Source organism: Adiantum capillus-veneris, chromosome 8 (genome assembly GCF_014529385.1).
Source record: "Adiantum capillus-veneris isolate H3 chromosome 8, ASM1452938v2, whole genome shotgun sequence".
Classification (NCBI taxonomy): domain Eukaryota; kingdom Viridiplantae; phylum Streptophyta; class Polypodiopsida; order Polypodiales; family Pteridaceae; genus Adiantum; species Adiantum capillus-veneris.
In genome coordinates this window covers 39,327,333-39,348,038 of record NC_140938.1, presented here as the reverse complement: position 1 = coordinate 39,348,038, position 20,706 = coordinate 39,327,333, and the positions used below count along the sequence as shown (strand labels likewise).

General features: G+C 39.4%; 1 protein-coding gene across 1 annotated transcript; it reads right to left on the bottom strand.

The window, feature by feature from the left end:
• Positions 1 to 14,478: 14,478 nt before the first annotated feature.
• On the bottom strand, positions 14,479 to 18,374 carry LOC147452002 (pentatricopeptide repeat-containing protein At3g57430, chloroplastic-like). The gene has a single exon (XM_086517840.1). The coding sequence runs from the start codon at positions 18,209 to 18,211 to the stop codon at positions 16,067 to 16,069; it is 2,145 nt and encodes a 714-aa protein (XP_086373966.1). The 5' UTR covers positions 18,212 to 18,374; the 3' UTR covers positions 14,479 to 16,066.
• Positions 18,375 to 20,706: the final 2,332 nt, after the last annotated feature.

Sequence of the window (20,706 nt, the reverse complement as noted above, 5' to 3'; positions counted from 1 at the left end):
AACACAAAGTTGCTGGATAACTTTGGCTTGCAATGCAAGGTTGCCCATAGCTTGTTGCAACCTAGTAGCAATGTAATTAACAAAAATGGAGACATCATCATTAGCACCTTCATGTGCAAAATCAAAGATGTCAATATTCATTCTACTCTCTTGATTATTGTCAGCCATGCTAATTAAACTTATGTATAAACTACTTTGTACTTTGGTACCCTCAAAAACCTTAGTCGCTACTCTTCTTTACCTTTGAAAATTAGTTCTCAAGCAGTCATACCCGTGGTTTAGAGACTGTTGATTCCAAAGACTAGTGGAGAGGGTCTAACATTTCTTGATTGATTATGGTTCATGTTGACGTTTCTAGTAGCTCAATAATGGTTAAACCAAAGACATAAGCCAAAGGCAGGCCACGACATTATTAAGACTATAGTTCCCAATGGTGTACCTCGAACTAAGTCCTTTTCAACCAAGATAATAGATCCCTGTCCCACTTACCCTATTGCAGTGAACATGTCCAAATTTTCATGGACAACTTAAGAAACTCTCTTCTTAAGAAAGAAAAGAGAAACCAATAGCTCTGATAATGGAAATGGCCTATAAACAAGAATCTTGGAGAAGGAGATGGAGTTATTGCACTTGGCACTTCACACAATGAGTGTGTGTGTGTGTGTGTGTGTGTGTGTGTGTGGGAGAGTGTATATCTTGCAAGCAATCTCCCTACATGCTTGGGTCAACCCCCTCTTGTAGCTCATGCCTTATGCTCATTGGCTAAGTTGCATTATACGTTATACAGAAAACATATAATACGTCATATACGGGTGTATTTGACTTGACCCCATATTATATGGGCGTTTTATATAGTGACATGTCATAAAAAACGGGCAATGTATTTTTTCCCAAATTTTTGATCGAAAGATACTTCAATCGAAACATCTTTCGAAAATCGAAAGATATTTAGTACAAATTTTCTTTTGATCGAAAGATGTATTGTTCAACAAAATAATATATATACTGGCAACACGCCTATTGAGACTAGTGCTACTCTCAAGAGGTATTTCTTGTCAACAAAAGACAAAAAAATTTACTTTTGTGATAATTAAAAAAATAAAAATTTCAAATGTTTTAAATGTTTTACAAAACCAATTTTTATGTTTTGCTTCATATAATTTTATAATTATTTATTTTAAAATCAAATTAACTAATCTTTGTATGTTGTGTAGAGCTCAAACTCTCACTCATACAAGGTTTTTGTTTTTTAAGAATCACTTGCTACGAGCTTAGTTTACTAACACGTGGAAGTGAATTAGAATATAGTTTAGAGATTACCGTTGTGTGTAGAGTGTACTCTCACATGAGGTTATCTGTCAGCAAAATATAATAGAATAGAGGTCAATTTTATTTAGGTAAGTTCGATTTTGACGTGCAGATACTTTCTCACCTCAAAGTAAACATAGATAGAAATTTTGTTGTCCTGTGTAGAGCCATCACACTATGCTCTCACTGGAATCAAAATTTAGGAATCTCATGTCCAAATATATTGATATTATATTATCTTTATTTGGATTGCTACGTCTATCATATTGTGTGATCGTACACGTGTATCAAATGCAAATAGATAAGCTTTCAAAGATCTATCGTGGACTGTGAGAACTTCATGTTTGCACTTTAGATAGATATGACAATTGCCAAAGATTGCAATTAATCCTATTTTCAATGAGAATCAATTGCAAGATTTGATCAATATTACCAATTATCGTAATGTGTGAAAGCTTTATGCTTGCACTTTAGATAAATTGATATAGTGCAACGGATTATAAAATCGGTTATTGTAATGTGTGAAAGCCAAAAGCTTGCTCTTTAGATGAATCGATATAGTGCAATGTGATTGAAATGCTTTGTTTGAGGTGATGAAGTTATTTAGTGCATCAAAATATAATGCCTATATAGTGAACCAAATTGACACCTCTTTGAAAGAGAAGACTAGTGATTATCTAGCAAGGATATATGAGTGCTCTATAGCAAAGGCATGTGGACTAAAGAATGTGACTACAATTGTCACAAATAATGCATCCAATTACAAGGCTGCAGGAAGGGCTGTCCAAGTTAAGTACCCAGAAATTACTTGGGTGCCATGTGCCACGCATACTCTTAATTTTCTATTAAAAGATATTGGAAAAATGGCCGTCATAAAGCAAACGCTTCTAGATGCTAATCATGTGGTGAAATTTATTAGAGAGAATCAATTTTTGTATGCTCTTTTTTTTATTAAAATCACCCAACAGAACCTTGCAGATATTTTGTGCGACAAGGTTTGCAACCGCATATTATGTTCTTGCCACCTTGCAAGAAGTGAAGCCTACATTGATTGAAACAGTAGTTGATAGACATTGGGATGCATGGCTCTGTAAGTATCCTAGCCACCAAGACGCAGTTGCAAGATGTGTACAGCTTGTGAACTCGCAAGTTTTCTGGCACAATGTAGAGAGAATTGTCACCCTGGCCAAACCATTTGTATATCTTTTATGAATAGTTGACAAAGACTCTTTTGTCTTTGGTCAGTCTGTTGGTATATGTCAGAGACATTGTGCAAAGTAAGAGAGCATGCTAGCTTTGGTGCAAAGGACAAAGCTTCCATGATCACAGCTTCCAACAAGTGATGGGTGCAATTGCATACGCCGTTGCATGGTGCTGCATTTGTATTAGATCCTAAATTTCAAATGCACCAACAATTGGCCAATAAAGAAGTCATGAGTGACTTCAAAATAGTGTGCTCACAACTATTAGGACAAGAGAATAGGAAGACTGCTTTTCATCAGCGAGTTGATTATGCTAATAGAACTAACATGTTCCAGGATCCATGGCGTATAGATGCCATTACACACACAAGTGCGCCTCTATGGTGGAAGGAGTATGGTGGGGAGAAAGTGGAGCTACAACACATTTGCTATCAAGGTTCTATCTATTGCAACATCGAGTGGAAGTTGTGAGAGGAACTGGTCGGCTTTTGACTTTATGCATACTAAGAAACAAAACCAGCTTTATCCTCAATGTGCTGCTAATTTGGTTTATGTTTTCTGCAACATGAGACTCATTCATAAGCCGGTGAACATTGCGACAAGAGCAACACATAAGCATTATGGTGTTTTTTAAACCCATGAAGCCACAACTGCGGAAGTAGACGATGACGATGATATGGAATGGGAGATAGCTTCAGAATGCTCTGGTATGGATGAAATAGATGATATGGTTGGTGTGTTTGATGGAGACGCAAATGTATGACTTAAGGTTTATAAGTTTTTCTCGCTATGAGTGTGAAAATTATGACACTACAACATGTTCACCTCTCTCTCTCTCTCTCTCTCTCTCTCTCTCTCTCTCTCTCTCTCTCTCTCTCTCTCTCTCTCTCTCTCTCTCTCTCTCTCTCTCTCTCAAGTTAATTTTGCAATAAGAGTCATAATTACAGTTAGATTCAATACAATACAATTTTTGCCGATCAAGAATATAAAAATGGCCAGTTGAGGGGATAAATGATGAGCTGTGATTACAAAAAATTGTAGCCCTTTGCCCAAATAGACAAGGGTAAAGTGAGCAAAGTACTCAACCCAAAGATTGAGTCAGCTCATTGAGTAGTTCGTCTATGTCAAACTCAGAATTTTTAGGAGATGGGCCTAGAGGCCCTTGCTACGAAGGACCAGCTTGATCTGGCAATGGACCGTAGAGTTATACATATTGTTGCAGCTTGGCTTGGGCCAATGATAGCTCTATCTCAAGCTCAAGGATTCTGTCGTGCAAAATAACAGGTGTCTCTCCTTGACTTGCAAGATCTTGCCCTTGGCTTGCCAATGCAACGAGTGTGTCTAATTCTTCAGGAAGTAGAACTATTGGACGTTTGCATGGAGGCATTGGATTATTGGCATGACTTGCAGCCACTTTCTCTGCAATCTGACCATGCCCAACGCCAGAGTTCTTGGGGGCAGTTTGATCAATCCACGTGTCTCCCAAGGACGTTGTGAACATAACATTGTTGTATAAAGTAGAGTGCCTTTTGATTGTTGTTTGGCATAACTCTCTCTCGACGTATGAATCTTTGTAGCAACACTCGTGCGAGTCCTTTGTGCTGCAAATCTAATAGCTTTATAGTAGGCGCCAATTCCTTGGTATTGCCACTGATTTGAAATAAAGATTGATGCATAAAGTGGCTTGGACATAGTTTCCTGCACTCCTTAAGGCTGAGAGGTTTGCCTTACAACCTGGACTCATCCTCTTCGATCCATGCAATAGCTTCAAGATCTTTCTCCTGACCACAATGCTCTCTCTCCTCTTTGTAGATGGCATGTGCTTCGCGTGTTTAAGTTCTTCTTCCATATCTACCAATCAAGCGAACATGTCATCATGAGAAAGATTTGTCGTAAAGTTAACATGTTATCACTTTCAAATCTTCAAAGAAATAGACAAGATATCTTCATCTTGCAGCAATAAAGAGATATAATATTTATCACCATGTCATTAGAAAGAGAGAAGATTATTTGATCAATTATATAATTTAGAAGCGCAACTAAAGAGGACCATAAAAATTTCATCACTTGGTCGTAGACCAAAAATTGTTACAATGTCATAGCCCACTCTATGGGCACCGTTTAGACACAGGGAAAGATCAAAAGTGTTAGGTCAAGCTAAGGGATTGTTTTGCTTGCCACTCTCAAGGTGGTTAGTACATTGCCTAAAAAATCCCTTTTGTTTTGCTCTTGTGGCACTTCCATGCACTTCAAGATCCGTTTACAAGTATGGCACATGGAGTAAATATCCATGGCTTTATTCCAGGGAGGGAGATTAGTAGATATGCATTCTCGAGTAGCCCATGGAAAACCTCTCTCGCTCTTGCTTTCTAGTTTCTATTTGCAAGTTGCTGAGAGGAGGAAAGCATGCCATTGTGGGGGTCTTTGTACATGACCCCCAATCCACAATGCCTGCATAGACCCCCTTCTGTCCAAAGTGAAGCATCATGTTGCGGGAGTGAAGGTCATTGTGGAGATATTCATGCGCATGTAGATACTTCAAGGTCTGAAGAAGAGCATTTATTATCTGCAAAATGTTATTTGGGACAACTCTACTATTCCTTCTGTGGTTACATAATTGCGAATGGCAGGTTGACTGCCATGTGCAGTGCACTCTCTTATCCACTGCTCTACATGGCCGCCATTCCAAAAACGTGAAATGAGCATTGGACACTCTATATGGTGAACCATGGAAAGTGGATAAATGATGCCATGATGAGTAATGTCCAAAGTTTTGGCTTCGTCTTTGACCTGCTGATCCACTATGGATCCATACAAGTGGACTTTGAAGATTTTTATTGCATATATTGGCTCTTTAAAGGCAGGGTGTGTGACACCTACGCGTTTCACGTTTACCCATCTCCCTTTTCCCAGCTACAGAGCCTATATGTTGAAGAATGTAGTTTTTGGAAAAAGATATATCACAGAGGGGAGCTGAGACTGATCGAGTGCAAGAGTGGCACTAGCAGGAGTCTCTACTCTAATCGTAGTCTCTGGCTCTACATTAGCATCGTAAGAGCTGACTTCCACTCTCGTGTGCTTTGCTGCTCTTTCCAGCTTTCCCTTGCTCTTGAACTTAGTATATAATTGTTGCACAAGTTGTATACGAGTAGCTACCCCTAGCAAAGTAATTATTTCAAGGTTTTTTAGATCCTAAAAACTCTTCTCAATCTGTCCACAATAGATTGTTTGACCATGTTCGATAATGAACCTAATGTCATTAAAGATATGCCAAATGCATTATGGGGCGTAAATGCGTGTTGAAGCTGCTCAAAGACAAACTTCGATAAAGCCTATGTGAATTGGTAATATTGTTCCTGGGCCGAGGGATTTAAGCAATGACAAAGCTCAAGCTGTGACATGCAATGAAAGTGACGTATTATCACTTCAAAGATGAACTTTTGGTGATGTTTCTCCAGCTTAATATCTGCCATATCTGAAAGATATAAATTAATAACATAAAGGTTCTCAGAGAAGAAGAAAAACTATCAAATTCGTGTCATGTTTGCTAATCCAGATTTCATACACAATTTGACTTAAGTCATAGCAAACGATGATATATTATGATTGCAATACATACATTGTACAATAGAGAGGAGAATACACAAAGAGAGAAATGGAGAGAGGTGAATAGGCAAGGAGTGTGAGGTACGCTCATCACAAGAACTATTGATAGTTTATCAATCTAATTCTTGATGAAGTGTGTGGAACGCACAACACAACCATCAGCGGATAATTTGAAAATCTCGAATTGTGGTCAAACATCGTACATATTTACATCCAAGAAAACACCAATTCATCTACTGATAAGTGGCATATCTACGGATCAGAAAATACAAGGCGTGTCATGCTAAGATGAAGAGAACATAGCATATGCATATCTTCACTCTTAGGTAGACAAACATATCTCTCATATTTCTATGTAGTAAGAAAAATGATATGACTTAATCCAATCCCTAATGAAGTGTGTGAAACTCACAACACAAACATCAGCAGACAACTTAACAATCTCAGATGCAGGCCAAATACATGTATTTACATCCAAGAGAACACCAAGTCATCTAGTGATGAACAATGACGTGTCTTTGGAGTTCGAAACACAAGAGTAACTAGTGCGTCACACAAAGGTGAAGACGGCATAAACTATGCATCTCTCCGCTCTCTGTTTGACGAATAGAAACTCTTGTGTGTATGTGAAACAAATGATAATTTGAGTTAATCTAAAATTGAGCAACCTATAGGCCACTCTTGAGTGAGAGGTGTATCATCATGCCTATTGCACACCACAAGTCGACCACTAAACCCTAAACTCATCCCTGTGGTGAGAGATAGACATCTGCACCACACGAGTGAGAATCTAAGTCTATCCTAAAACCCTTCTCTGTAGTGAGCCAAGTGGCTGCACAACACAAGAAAAGTGACTAATTTCTACACACTTCTGCAGTGAGCCGGATGGCTACACACCACGAAGTGGCCTATAACCTGCAAGCCAACTCTGTGGTGATAGTAAAACAATTGCACCACACAAGTCTGTCACAACAGACAAAAACAAGTTAGGAAAGAGCAATACAAGTTGAAAATTTTACCTCAAGCTTTGCCTGTCCCAAACTCCTCCTCAAAATTTGGAAATCTCAAGCTCTGCCTGTCTCAACAATCTCATGAAGCTCTACAACTACTTTCAACCGGTGATGGTTTCTTATATAAGATATCTTTCGAGTGAAACAAATAAAATGGCAATACGGTGATTATACAATATTTTGGTGTATAATAGCGTTTTATACGTATAATTATTTTGATACGGGCGTATAAATGCAACGCAGCTCATTGCATCTTTCAAGCCTAGCCAATCACAAGCGTGGGACCATTCAAGCAATAGAGGTAGCCTTTGGACAATTTTCCTCCTTTCCCCTTTGAGAGACAGAGTTTGATAAATGCCTAAACAATTAATTAATTATTCTAAATTCTCATTGGACCCCTCTTTAGCCTAGCCAATAGTATTCTAGAACCCCATGTGGCTAAGCATAGGGAGAACCTAACATGTGTCCTTGTGCCCCTCGAGGAAGGGTTGCCCTTTGGGTGTTAAGTCAAACATACTCTTAGCTTTGGGGCTCACCCCCTCCTTTGTAGGCACTTCTTTGACTCAAGCACCATACCATCCAAGCATGGGAAGCTTCTCAAGCGCCTTACCCAGTAGATAGATGCTTAGCATGAGCATGGGTTCTTTGTGTCTCATGCCCCTAGATTGTAGGCTTGGCTTGGACTTGGACACCTCAAGAATAGGGCCAGCTTGGCTAAGGACCTTAGCTATCAAGCATGCCTAGCATCTTAATTATTAAACACCAAATGCATGGGCCTATCTTAACCTAAGGCCCTAGGTCTAAGGACTTTTACCACTAACCTTGGAGGTCTTTAATGAAGCTAACCCTAAGGTATTTAAGCTCCATTAGCTAGCATTTCTCTTTGACAGACCATCTCTCATTTGGACCCATTGACTTTGGCCCCGTGTTGAGATAGATCCATAAGCACATGTCTATATTCTAACTCTTGTTCCCGTTTATTTTCTGTCATGCCTCTATTGCTAATTTGTAGCTCTAGAGGCTGTTGAGTCCAGCTAGTCTTTCTTTTTTGAGCCTGCTCCAATGCCTCTTTTGTTTTGTTTAGTTCTTCTCTCATGTTGTGTATTTTCAGACTAGACACAAATGCTTGCACCTCCACCATCTAGCCAATACAGTTGACAATGGTGCTCCATGTAGACTGTATGGATACAACATATCCTTGAGTTATTGTTTTCAGGTCAGTGTGGTCTGACTCATAGATTGTCATTTGAAAGGCATAGGGTAGGGAAGATGTGTCGGGTTTCTTCATTAGCAGCCTCCCTTTGAGTGTTTACTTTTAAAGTCTATGGAGCATTTCCAACTTGATGATTAACAACCGAGTATGGGCAAGCTTAGAGCCACTACATGATGCCTCCTCATGTGTGGTACTAGTTTAGGCAACAATTTCTTGTATGTGTTGTGTTGGTGGTTGTTGCTTCATTGCCTTGCTCTATGTTGGATCCATTGGGGTCTTTTCAGTGCTTTCTGGCTTTTGGACTTTGTCTTTGAATGACTTCATTAATTCCCGTGTCTTTTTTTTCTTGCTAGCTGACCTCGTTTCAATCGGGGTTAATTGTCTCTTTGTATGTACCTTTGCTTGCCACTGGCTTTGTGGCAGTGTCCTTTTTTTGTGAAGTAGTCTTGTTAGCTCCTCCCCCTTGTTAGTGTCTTGAGATGATTCTAAGTTTATTCTGGGTGATCTGCTTTGAGTCATCCAATCCTTGAATAGGTTATTGTACTTGGCCTTGGAAATCTGCTGCATCACACTTGTGCACCAAAACTGGCTGATATTTATACTTGCTTCTAGGTTTTGAATCTTCAGCACGAGTAGCATAGCAAACAATTTTTTTGACAAGTAGGTTGGGATGTTATTTAGACTGATGGTGTTGGCTATAGATCTATACACAATAGTACATTTCAACACTGCCACCACTGGAATGCATTGAGCACCAACTTTCCTTTTCTTTCTAGTCTATTTATCCTCTTTAAGGAATTTGCCGACTTTGTCTGGTGTGGCCGGTGTGTAATTCTGTACGTCTAGAATTTTGAAGACATGGACCAATTCCGCAGGTTTCCAATCCAGTGTCCTGCCATTCACAACTTCCATTCCCTTATTTGGTTGGTAGGTAGCCAACACTTTTTGCCTGATGCTAATGTCAAAAGGGAGTGCTCCTACATCAACTATTGCTTCTAGGTTCCATAGATTTAACAAATCTTGTTCTTTTTTTTCATGATGTACTTAGCAATTTTTCTATGCTGCACTAGCCCCGTAGCTTTTGCTAAAAAATCTTTTAAGTTGTCTACTTTGGTGGCAATGGTGTCAATAGTGTCTTGAATTTTCTCAAAAATCTTCTTCTTACCCATGCAAGATTTTGACAACTTTGTGTCAGGCGAAGAAGACTTGTAATGAATTGATTGTAGAAGAAGTAGTGGGGTGTCTTAGGGAGAGAAACAGTCAAAGGAGGGGGTGTGGACCAAGAAAAAGTTGTATGTTGCAAAGCTGAAGTGATCCCTAGAGGTTGCAAGGCAAGTAGCACAAGAGTTTGCAAATAGAATGAAGATGGGCAAACTCTTCGCATAGTTATACGCACTCTCACCATGAATGCTCCACTCTTCGCCCACCCTTGACCTCTGTGCATCATACGTGACGTGTCAATCATGCATTTTCATGCCTAATACATTATTGCTAAAAGATTTGTTTTAGGATTTTTTCATGCATTTCCCTCGTGTGACCATTCTACGATACTGGCTTCTTGGGTGTACGTGACCAGATCCGAACCTATTGGACTTATGTAATCTGAACTGAATATTACTTCAAAGTGTTGAGTTGTTGATCTAATGCTAGAATTTCTAGTAGCTCTTCTATTGGTTTTGAAACTGGCCTGACATAGAATAAGTCAATTAGTTCCCCGTCTTATTCTTGTACTATCTCTATTGAACGCTCCTCTACTCTGGAATAGTATAACTTGATTTTGGTCCCGTTGTAGACTCCAGGCAACAGTAGACCCGCCTTATAAGTGGCTCAGTCCAAATGAACTTATTCCCTTTCTTAGTCAATTCATCTAGGGTAATGCCTTAGCTGCAAACATATAAAAAATCTTTGATAAAAGTTTATATACCACATAAATGAACTTAGTTTAGACATGGTAGTGGGTGCTCTAGCTTGCTCAATGCTCTTAGTATTATCTTCGGCCATCTCAAAGCCATTTTTGGATACAATATGTCCCATTAATTGGCCCTTTTAAACCATAAATACATATTTGAATGGGTTTAAGTAGACCCTCTTCTCCATGAAACTTTTGAAAACTATTTCCAAAAATAGTAAGTGCATTTCTTTAGTAGAAAAGATAGTGAAGTCATCCATGAAGATGGTCAAAAACATATGCAAGAATTCAATGAAAATCTCTATCATAAACCTTGAAAGGTCACTGGAGCATTGCAAAGCCCAAACAACATTATTAAGTAAATAAATGCTCCCCATTCAGTGATAAATGTAGTTTTGGTCCTATCCTTAGGTGCAATATTTAGCTGATTGTAGCCACTATAGCCATCCATAAATCTATACATTTCATGGCCTACAATCTCATCTAACATCATGTCCATGAATGGAAATGGAAAAGGATCCTTAATGGTATGGACATTCAGCTATTTATAGTCAACAAACACTCTCAACTTGCCATTCTTCATAGTTAGGATTCATTATGTACTTTTGCAACCACACTCGTCTGGCATCTGGCTTTAGTGGTATTTGATGTTGACACACCTCTAGATAAACTCCTTTCAAGTCTATATGCTCCCATGCAAATACGTCTTTGTACTTCTAGAACAGTGCCTTGGCCTTTTCTTTGATCTCTGACTTCAGATGCGTATTGATCTTGACCTTTTTGGGATTTTTCTCTGAGCCAAGATTCCATTGTTCCACCTCTTGATCATCTGGCAACAACCAGTTTGGCCCACCTCCCTTCCTTTTGGCCATTAACTCTACCTCTTTTTCATTTTTTATGCCCGTGGCATAATGATTGAAAGGGTTACTCATTTCCACAAGATCATTTTGAATATCTAGTTCTAGTGCCACTTGATTCTCCCTGCCAAAATTTATTGCACTGGTTTCTCTCTGCTACATGAACTTGAATTTTTTCAGGACTGACTGTTCTGTAGCTGACCATCTATCTGGACAACTTGTTCCCAAGAATTTAGTTCAGTGAACTGATCTGGGTATTGTTGCTTCTGCCTTTTAGCTTGCTCTTTATCCATTAGTACCGCACTCAAATCAAACTTCGATAAAGGGAAGATATTCATGGAAGTAAGCATTCAATCTTTTTGGTCTTGTACTTTTAGCACAACTCTTTGGGTCTTAGTGCCTTTTTCCAGCTTCTAAAATTTTCCATTTTAATCTGGATTCTTTTGCTAAAGCCATGAATGGTTAAGGTTTGATTTGCATAGTCATGAATCACTCCAGCTGTTCTAAACCACAATCATCCTATATTAGTGCTTTAAAGTGTGTATAAGAATTAATCACTCTCTAATATCTTGATTGCCTATTTTGTGTTTGATTATGAATTGTGTGCGTAATGAGAGTAGTGTGTAGAGTAGGATTCGTGCATGTATCACTCTTATCGTAACCCCATGAGCTTGGTTGAGCTTGTGTTTAGGATGTTCCTACAAGGATTAGTAGAGAAGGCAACGAAAAGCATTGCATGTTAGCATAAGGGTTAACCTATGTATGACCACTAATCACTTTCATTTGTTCTCTCTTCTTCCTATTCTAAATGTCCTCTCAAGATTTCTCCACTCTTTCTTGACTCATTATTCTCACACACTCGGGTCCACACTCATCCATGTATGATGCTTCCATGCTCTAACTGGGTTGCCACCATCTCTGAATTGATATTTTTGTTGATTCATTTGAGCTATGCTATAAGGGATCCAATACCATCTTCTCGTTATATATTAATGTGTACCCTTGGATGGCCTATCAGGCTATCTTTCCCTTATATACCTAGTGATTCACCCCTAGACAACACTTCGACCATCTTCCCCTTAATAGATACCCCACGTTTGAGGTTACAAATTGCATGTGGTTTGAATTAGTGCCTCTTAGTAGTTGTTCCCCTAAAAAATCTCTTACCACTCCCATGGCTCATCCAACTCAGTTCGATAAGGTCTCCACCAATCCAAATAGCTTTGAGCCAAGGTTGGCAAGGTCCCCTCTAGTCCAAATAGCTATGATTGGCTCATGCACTAGCCCCATTGTATGCAAGTAGCATACCCTCTTTAATACATAGCCTTGTTGACTTTAGCTGACACTAACCTGTTTTCTAATGGTCTTTGCCTTATATTGGATAAGTACTAGGTTACATGAAGTCTTTGTCTTGCATTAGCTTTGGGTCTTCATGACAGCATCAAGGTCTTCATAATTTCTTCATCTCAAAGACTCTGCATGTTTTACGAATAAAAATCATAAGCATCAAGGTCTTCATAATTTCTTCATCTCAAAGACTCTGCATGTTTTACGAATAAAAATCATATGATACTCCCTACTACTATATATAGCTCTCCTAATGGCTTCAAAAAATATATATTTACTACCTATACAGTGCAAGGACACACTCTAAAGAGAAGAAAACGCTAAAGGGAAAACACATATCTATTATTGTGCACTCGACCATCTCTTTATATGGACACATAAAGTCTTTTGACTTTCATTTTCATGGGTCTTTTCATTTCATAAACTCACCCTTCACTTATACACTTAAGATGTTTTTAAAGGCTTTTCATTTTTTCGAGATTGTGGAGACCTAATATTAGTTATGGTGGTTGTAACCTTGAATTATCTTCTCAAGATGAAGCTTTGAGTTGGGCCCAACTTCACTTACTATTGCCTCTCCTTGCTCAGTGCATTTCTTGCCTGTGTCAGATCGTGACCTTGTATCAACTCCGAGCTGCACAATGTGGGTGGGTCTCGGGACTCAAAGTGGAAGTTCATCACCTATGGGCGTGGAGACTTGAGCAAGTGACATGAGAAAAGAGTCTCCATAGTTAACTATTTGGCATAAGATATTGGCCTTCCATTCTTTGAAAAGGCCCATGTAAGCCTTCACCTTGTTTTATCATATTATTGCCAAGCTAAGGGCAAGCTAAGTGCCATGTGCTTGAACATCAAAATACAACAAAGTACCTTTGTTTTCTATCATTTGTTTGTGGGCATAGGTGCAAGATGGAGTACCTCTATTTGTGTGCGCACGTGCAGACGCTTCAAAATGTACGTTGCTTTCATAATCAAGATTATACAATCTCTTTGCATTCAGTTCATCTGGAAAATCTACATCGGAGCATTGCTTTGTCAACTATATTAATTGATCTTGTGCTTAGGAAAGCATATCTCTTGGCATAGAAAATGGTAAATAATGTATGACAAAGGGTAATGTATTCCATTCTAGATTGTTTGATATTATTTTGGTTTGAATAAATAATTTGTGATTGGCTTTGACCCTTTCTATACATTCCTCTATATTGTTCGATATTATTTTGGTTTAGGTAAATAATTTTGATTGTCTTCGACCCTCTCTATCCATTCCTCTAGTGAATGGTCAAGAAAGATTGGTTGATTGCCATATTTGTGATGTTTCTTTTTTGCTAATTTCAGCTCAACATGTATATGCGAAGTTACAATCACAATTTCTTATTGCAAATAGGCAATTCTTTGTAGCAAGTGCACAAGAATGATTCTTAGTGGCACAAATGTCTTCCATACATATGTAAAAGTCATCTTCCTCAAGGAATCATAGCAGTTAAAACACTAGTATTTTATTTAAGTACATTACTCCATGTTTTGAAACATTATCTACATCCTATTGATAAACAAACGTGGTTCAAAAGTTGAGGCATGGGTCTTCTATTATAGGGGTTGGGCTCGATAAACCACACACATCACAAGCTACGAAGCTTGAGTCATAAAGTGGGAGCAAACTCGTAAGCCTTTGTGTAATCTCTTTCAAAGCTTAAGCATTGAGTTTGAAGTATACCTTAATCTTTACACGTTTCATTATTCAATCAAATTATGTACAAAACTAGATTACCTACACTTAATAGTTGTAAGAAAAATAAAAGGCTTTCCTAATGGCTCTAATGGCTTGAAAATGCTAGAGGAAAGAAAATTAAGAAGAAAAACACAAATATATAAGGTGCATTCGACCATCTCTATTTATATGCACACAAAAAGTCTTTTGACTTTCCAACTCCATGGTCTTTTCATTTCCTAAACTCACTCTTCACTTATGCACTCTAGATGTTTTGAAAGGATTTTTAATTTTCCGAGATTTGGGGAGACCTAATAGTTGTAAGAAAAATATATCTTAAAATAACCAAAGTAATTTACTTTTAACCAAGGGTGTCATACACCCCTATATTATACATCTCGTCTCGTCCCATAGCTACTATGCAAGGAACGTTTATTTCTATGGCGATGCCTTGTTGGAGTGCTTACCGTAGGCAATGTGCTTTCAATGGACTTGAAGTTTTAGTGGACACTCGAGTGCATCCTCCTCCGGGGGTGGGTTCAATATTCTTTTTCACTTCTTTCAGATGTCTCTTCAATATTCCTTACTTTTGTCATTTACCATCCAAGACATCGCTCAACAGTTGTTTCTAGTTGCTCACTGCCTCCACCTCTTCTTCATGGTCTGAGTGTAGGATTCTACTTTGTACATTACCTTCTTTGTGGGGTTTCCCTCATCCTGAGGTTTCCCGCCAGCAATGTAGATGTTTTTATTGCAAGAAAAAAAGACCTGCGACACTCCATTACCCCAGAAGCGCCAGCACGTCTAGCCTTTCAAGTAATCCACAAAGTCTTCTTGCACATTGTGGCAAGACAATGTCTTGTGGGTGGGCATCAAAATCATGAACAGTAGAACGAAGCATGTCTAGCGTGCAACGTCATACACTTTCTCAAAATTGAGAAGAATGATAGGAGCAATCATGCAAGACAATATCTTATAAGCAGAGGCCATGAGTGTGATAGGCCTCCAATGACAAGATACACGGTATCACCATACTTAGGTACATGAAAAATCAGCATGGACAACGTAGACTCGGGCATCACACCAGTATCAAAAATGTGTTGCAAAAACCCTGCAACAGCAGAATACATGGCAAATCCTGATACTTTATGAAAAACTGATGAGTCAGGCCATCCTCTCCCGGACAAGAAGCACCGCTTCATGCATCTCAGTCATAGTGACCGGCATCAGTAGCACAGTGACACATCTCTGTAGGAACCACAGGAAGAACATGTAACCATACCTCCTCTCTGGAAGAAGAGACTGCATCAGAAAGAATAAAGAATGTGTGTCTATCTCTCTCTAACAGAGATGAGTACATGCGCTTGTATCACTGGAATCGATTTTTCATCATTGCAGACCTCAATAATTATACTGTGCAAAGTTCAAAGCTTAACAAATATGAAACTACAATTGTTACAAATCAAGTTTTGGTAGTGCACCACTTAGGAGCATTCAGAGCTGTCATGTTAGTCTCCTTCTCCTCCACCTTCTCTTGCGGGAAGGTGCACCACATAGGAGCATTCAGAGCTGTCATGGAAATCTCCTTCTCCTCCACCTTCTCTTGCTCGTGCGCGCAAGAATGCACGAGTGCGGGAACATGCACGTGCAACCCTTGCATCATGACAAAGTTTGCATCGTTGCAGACCTCAAGAAGATTAGAGTGCAGGCTTTGGATTAATGATTCTACAATTGAGAGCTACTGTAGGGTTCAATAGATGCTTCAATCAAGACACTTAGCATTTTGTACGTCTAATTTCAGCATCTTCCCACATTCTTGAGAGCATGGCCTCTGCCAAGTCTGAGGGGGACAACAAGTTACTGAGGTTCTAGCTTTTGGCATGATAAACTTCTCAACAAAGTTTTACATGCTCACATCCTCCACCCCTGCAGCTGCACACATATTGTTCATGCAAACATATGCTGCACTGTCCGTTTTATCCAATTGCAAAGCTTGTTGAAAGGCCCAATCTCCAAGTTTCAAATGTCCCCACATGATACAAGCATTCAAGAATGTATGCCACATGGTAGGATTCACTGACAAAGGCAACCTCTCTATTACAGTTGCTGCTAGGTTTAGGTGGCCTGCGCGGCCAAAAAGGTCGATGATGCAAGAAAAATGCTCTACAGTTGGTTCAATACAGAATTCTTCAGTAAGAATCTCAAAGTATACTTCACTCATACTCAGGAGACCTCTATGGCTGCATGCATTCAGGACAACGGTAAAAGTGACATGAGACGGCTTCCTACCTTCTTGTGTCATTTCGGTGAGCAAGTTTAGAACAGTCTCTGCTTCTCCAAGCTGAGCATAGCCTACCAAAAGTGCATTCCATGCTATCGCATCTCGAGTTTGCAGCCTGTTGAACAATTCTTGTGCTTCTACAAGCATGCCACAGTTGGCATACATGTCCACCAATGCAGTCCCTAGAACGACGTTTTCAGTCAATAAGCCATCTCTTACAATCTCATCATGTAGCTTCTGACCCTTGCATGCAGTGCCTGTGCTGCCACAAGTTTTCAAAACACATGCATACGTTACTGCATCTGGGCAAAAACCTTCACTTAACATTTTAACAAAACAGTTCAATGCTTTCTCATGATGCTCATGTTGGGCATAGCCTCCAATCAGAGCATTCCATAAGAGAACATCTTGACCTTGAGATTCATCGAAAACTGCCTGTGCTCTCTCGAGCAGGCCCACTTTTGCATACATGTCTACCAATGCGCTGGCAACTACAATATCTCTTTCCAGCCAGCCCTCTTTCAAAACATTCACATGTAGCTCCTGACCGTTGGCTGAATCCTTAATAGCGCTGCAGGCCTTCAATGCGCCAGCATAAGTGATTGCATTTGGTGACAAGCCCTCCACTTGCATCTGTTCGAACAATGCCAGTGCTTGGTGTCCATGACCATATTGAGCATATCCAGTGATTAAGGCAGTCCACGAAACTACATCCTTAACTTCAAGCTCATTAAAAACTTTGTGGGACTCCAAAAGCATGCCGCAGTTGGCATACATATCAACCAGAGCAGTGCCAACAATGAGATTGTCTTCCAAGGACCCCTCTCTGACTATCTCAGCATGTAATTCTTGGCCCTTGTCCATAGCTTTTTGGCTTCCACAAGCCTTCAAAACAGCAACAAAGGTTATACGATTGGGAGTAAACCCTTCACTCCGCATCTGATTAAAACAGCTCAAAGCTTCCTTCGCATGCTCATGATGGATGTATGCTGTGATAAGTACATTCCAAGAGACAACACTGAATTCATCCAGCCCATTAAATATTTCTTGAGCTTGCTGAAGGCGACCGCACTTAGTGTACATGTCCATAAGAGAATTTGCAACCATAATGTTGATTTCCAGCAACCCTTCTCGCACAATCCTAGCATGGACCTGTTCACCGATTTCTGGGTCTCCTATACAACCACAGGCTTTCAAAATGCTAACAATGGTAACTGCAGTTGGAGTGAAGCCTCTATTTTGCATCTTCTCAAAACAGCGAAGCGCCTCCATGCCATGTCCATGCTGGGCATACCCAGCAATAAGCACATTCCAAGAAACAACATCCTGTATGGGAAGAGTATCAAATACCTCCTGTGCTTTTCCGAGTGCACTGCACTTTGCATACATATTGACAATAGCATTACCAACCACAACATTCCTCTCGAGCAATCCCCTTCTACAGACATCCTCATGTAGTTGGCTGCCTGTGTAAAGATCCTCTCTATCAGCACAAGCTTTCAAGGTAGCCACCAGTTTGATAGACTGTTCTATATCATCCTGGGGACTCGAATTCATACAATGGCTTTCGGATTTTCCTGATTTGAGAGAGATTCCAGGTAAATGTATATCCCTTTGTCCAGAAAGCTCTCCGTGAGCTGAAGCTGCGATTAAAAGAGCAGTTGTTGATGGCTCTTCCTGAACCCAGGACGGATATACAAATTTGGTTGGGGGAAAATATGGCACAACAACGGGATGAAAACACGTTGAGGAAGCACCTAAAGACATGCCTTCTGATGGTAGACGAAGAAACGAAGCGCACCATCGCACTGACGACACTGGAGCGCTCTTGCTCGAGCAGAGATTATGCTGTGTAACAAGGCCACTCTACAAATGTATGTCAGAATTTCGTCCCCCGGTCCAAGATATTCATAAAATGGAGGCTGCAATGTCAAACAAGGTGAGAAGCCACTAAGGTCGGCTAAGTTAAGGTCAATGAGGGGAGAGTAAGTTTAAGTAAGTGCCTACAATCATATGGAATTTTTATTGTGTTTTAATATAAAATTGTATCATTTATTTTAAAAAAATGACTCCTACTACTAGCTCGCTTAAAAAAATTACATAAATTGAAAGACGCCTTCAAGACTCCATCTACCCTCATCGCCTAGTCCTCACCTCCTGCTTCTATCGCCAAAACCTTTTTCCATCTATGTGTTGCTCTTCCCTACCTTTGAACTTATCCCTTTAAGCCTGCAAATCCGCCTTTTCTGCAAGCTTGCAGTTAAGCTTGCAATCCCGCCATTCATAGACTTGCACCTACAGAGCAGTCCCCCCATGTCATCTCCATAATGCCTATATCGAGGAAGGACACAAGAGAGAGGGAGAGAGAGAGAAGGAGAAGAAGAAGAAGATATTCTATTTACCTATGCTTTATAAAGAGTTCCTACCTCTGCTCTATGATGAGAGAGAGAGAGAGAGAGAGAGAGAGAGAGATTCTCTTCAGCTATGCCTTATGAAGTGTCCCTACTTTTGCTCTACAACAAAGAGAGAGAGAGAGAGAGAGAGAGAGAGAGAGAGAGAGAGATCCCTAATTGGTGGCATGGCCTCCACATGGTTTGCCTCCCCCTTCTCAGTCGTCGGACCTCTACCTCTAAATCTCCTCAAGTATCTTCTTGTCATTCCACTAATGGACCATTTTTTGATCTTCTTCTAGTTGGTACCCCCTATTCGCAAATGACTTGTATATTGCGAAGGGGCCCCAATAATAAGGTAAATGGTGCACATTGCACATCAACATTTTGAAACAAAATAAAATAAAAAGAAAGTAAAATAAAATGACACATTAAAAATTAAAATAAAAGAATATTTTAATGCTTTATAGTATTATAAGAAAAGATAGATTTAATAAGCATAGAAAATAATAAAACAATTTAGTGAAGTGATTTTTTAAAAAATCCTCAAATGAGAGAATTGTTCATCAATACCTCATTGTATCAGTGTTCAAGAAAGGTGTGTCTGAGCTTAGCCTTAAGCCGATTAAAAGTCGAGATTAGCCGGTTGCAAAGCATGGTAAAGGGGAAAAAACCCGATAAAATATACTAAAAAACAGTTCGAACATTTTGCAAACTTGAAAAATTCTACTAGTATTTCCAGTTTGTATTTGTATAAGGAGGAAACAACGCCGCTTAAACAAAAATACTTTCTCGAAGACTGCATCATAAGATCAAACTCCTATGAATATTTTGTTTAATGTTTGATCTTTAAAGTCATTTTCAAGCATGCAAAAAAAAAAGTAAATATGCTTTGGAGAATAGCTTTCTATTCTAAAGTTTTAGCTTTCTATTCACAAGACTTTTGAGTCCCTTGGAGACACTTGTCTTACAATGAGATTTGAAAGACCTTCACCCTTTGGGTACTAAGGTCTTTAGCGGGCCAAAAAATTTATTGAATCAATACTTCACATTATGGATCAAACTCCTATGAGTACTCTTTAATCCTTTGTTCTTTCAAGTCTTTTTCAACATGCCAAAAAATAATGAAAGCAGCCTTGGAAAATAGCTTGGAAAGGAAATGCTTTGTTTCTCTTCAATTTTTGAAGGGACACATGTCAAGCAAACAAATTTGAATGACCTTCACCCATATGGATTTAGCATGCCAAAAAAACAAAGAGATTATGATGTGTCACAAGATCCACTTATTTGGCCGCCCCTCTCTCTTTCTTCGTGGAGTTCTTCTTCTTCTTCTTCTGTGTGTGTGTGTGTGTGTGGCCGGAGGTTGTAGGGAACACTGCTGCTTGAGGGGCCTCTCACCACGTGACAGGGGGGCACTAAAATCCCTCCCCCTTGATAATAGCATAGATGAGAAATAAAATTGAAATTACCTTCTCACCTAGATGTCATTCAGAGACTTGATCGCATACCTGAATACATCCTCACATAGGATGATACTGCAATCAACCCACAGACACAAAACCTGACAACAATGAATGAACAGAGTATGGGAGTTTGATCGAAAGTGTTGGTGAGCAATAGGCTAGCCTAAAGATACATGCAAGATATCAAGAATGAGGTCAGAGGGATCTTACTAAAGCTACAAATTTCTAGAAGAGTCTTAGACCACAAAGTAGCTACCATCTTGGAAAACAATACACCCAATAGTAGAGGACAACTGACCATAATAACCATCAAAGAATAAGAGCAAGCTCTAAAGAGTTTGTTCCATCTAGTCAGAGTTTTGAGAAAAATGATGCAACAAGAAAACCAAATAGTACCAAATTATCTTGA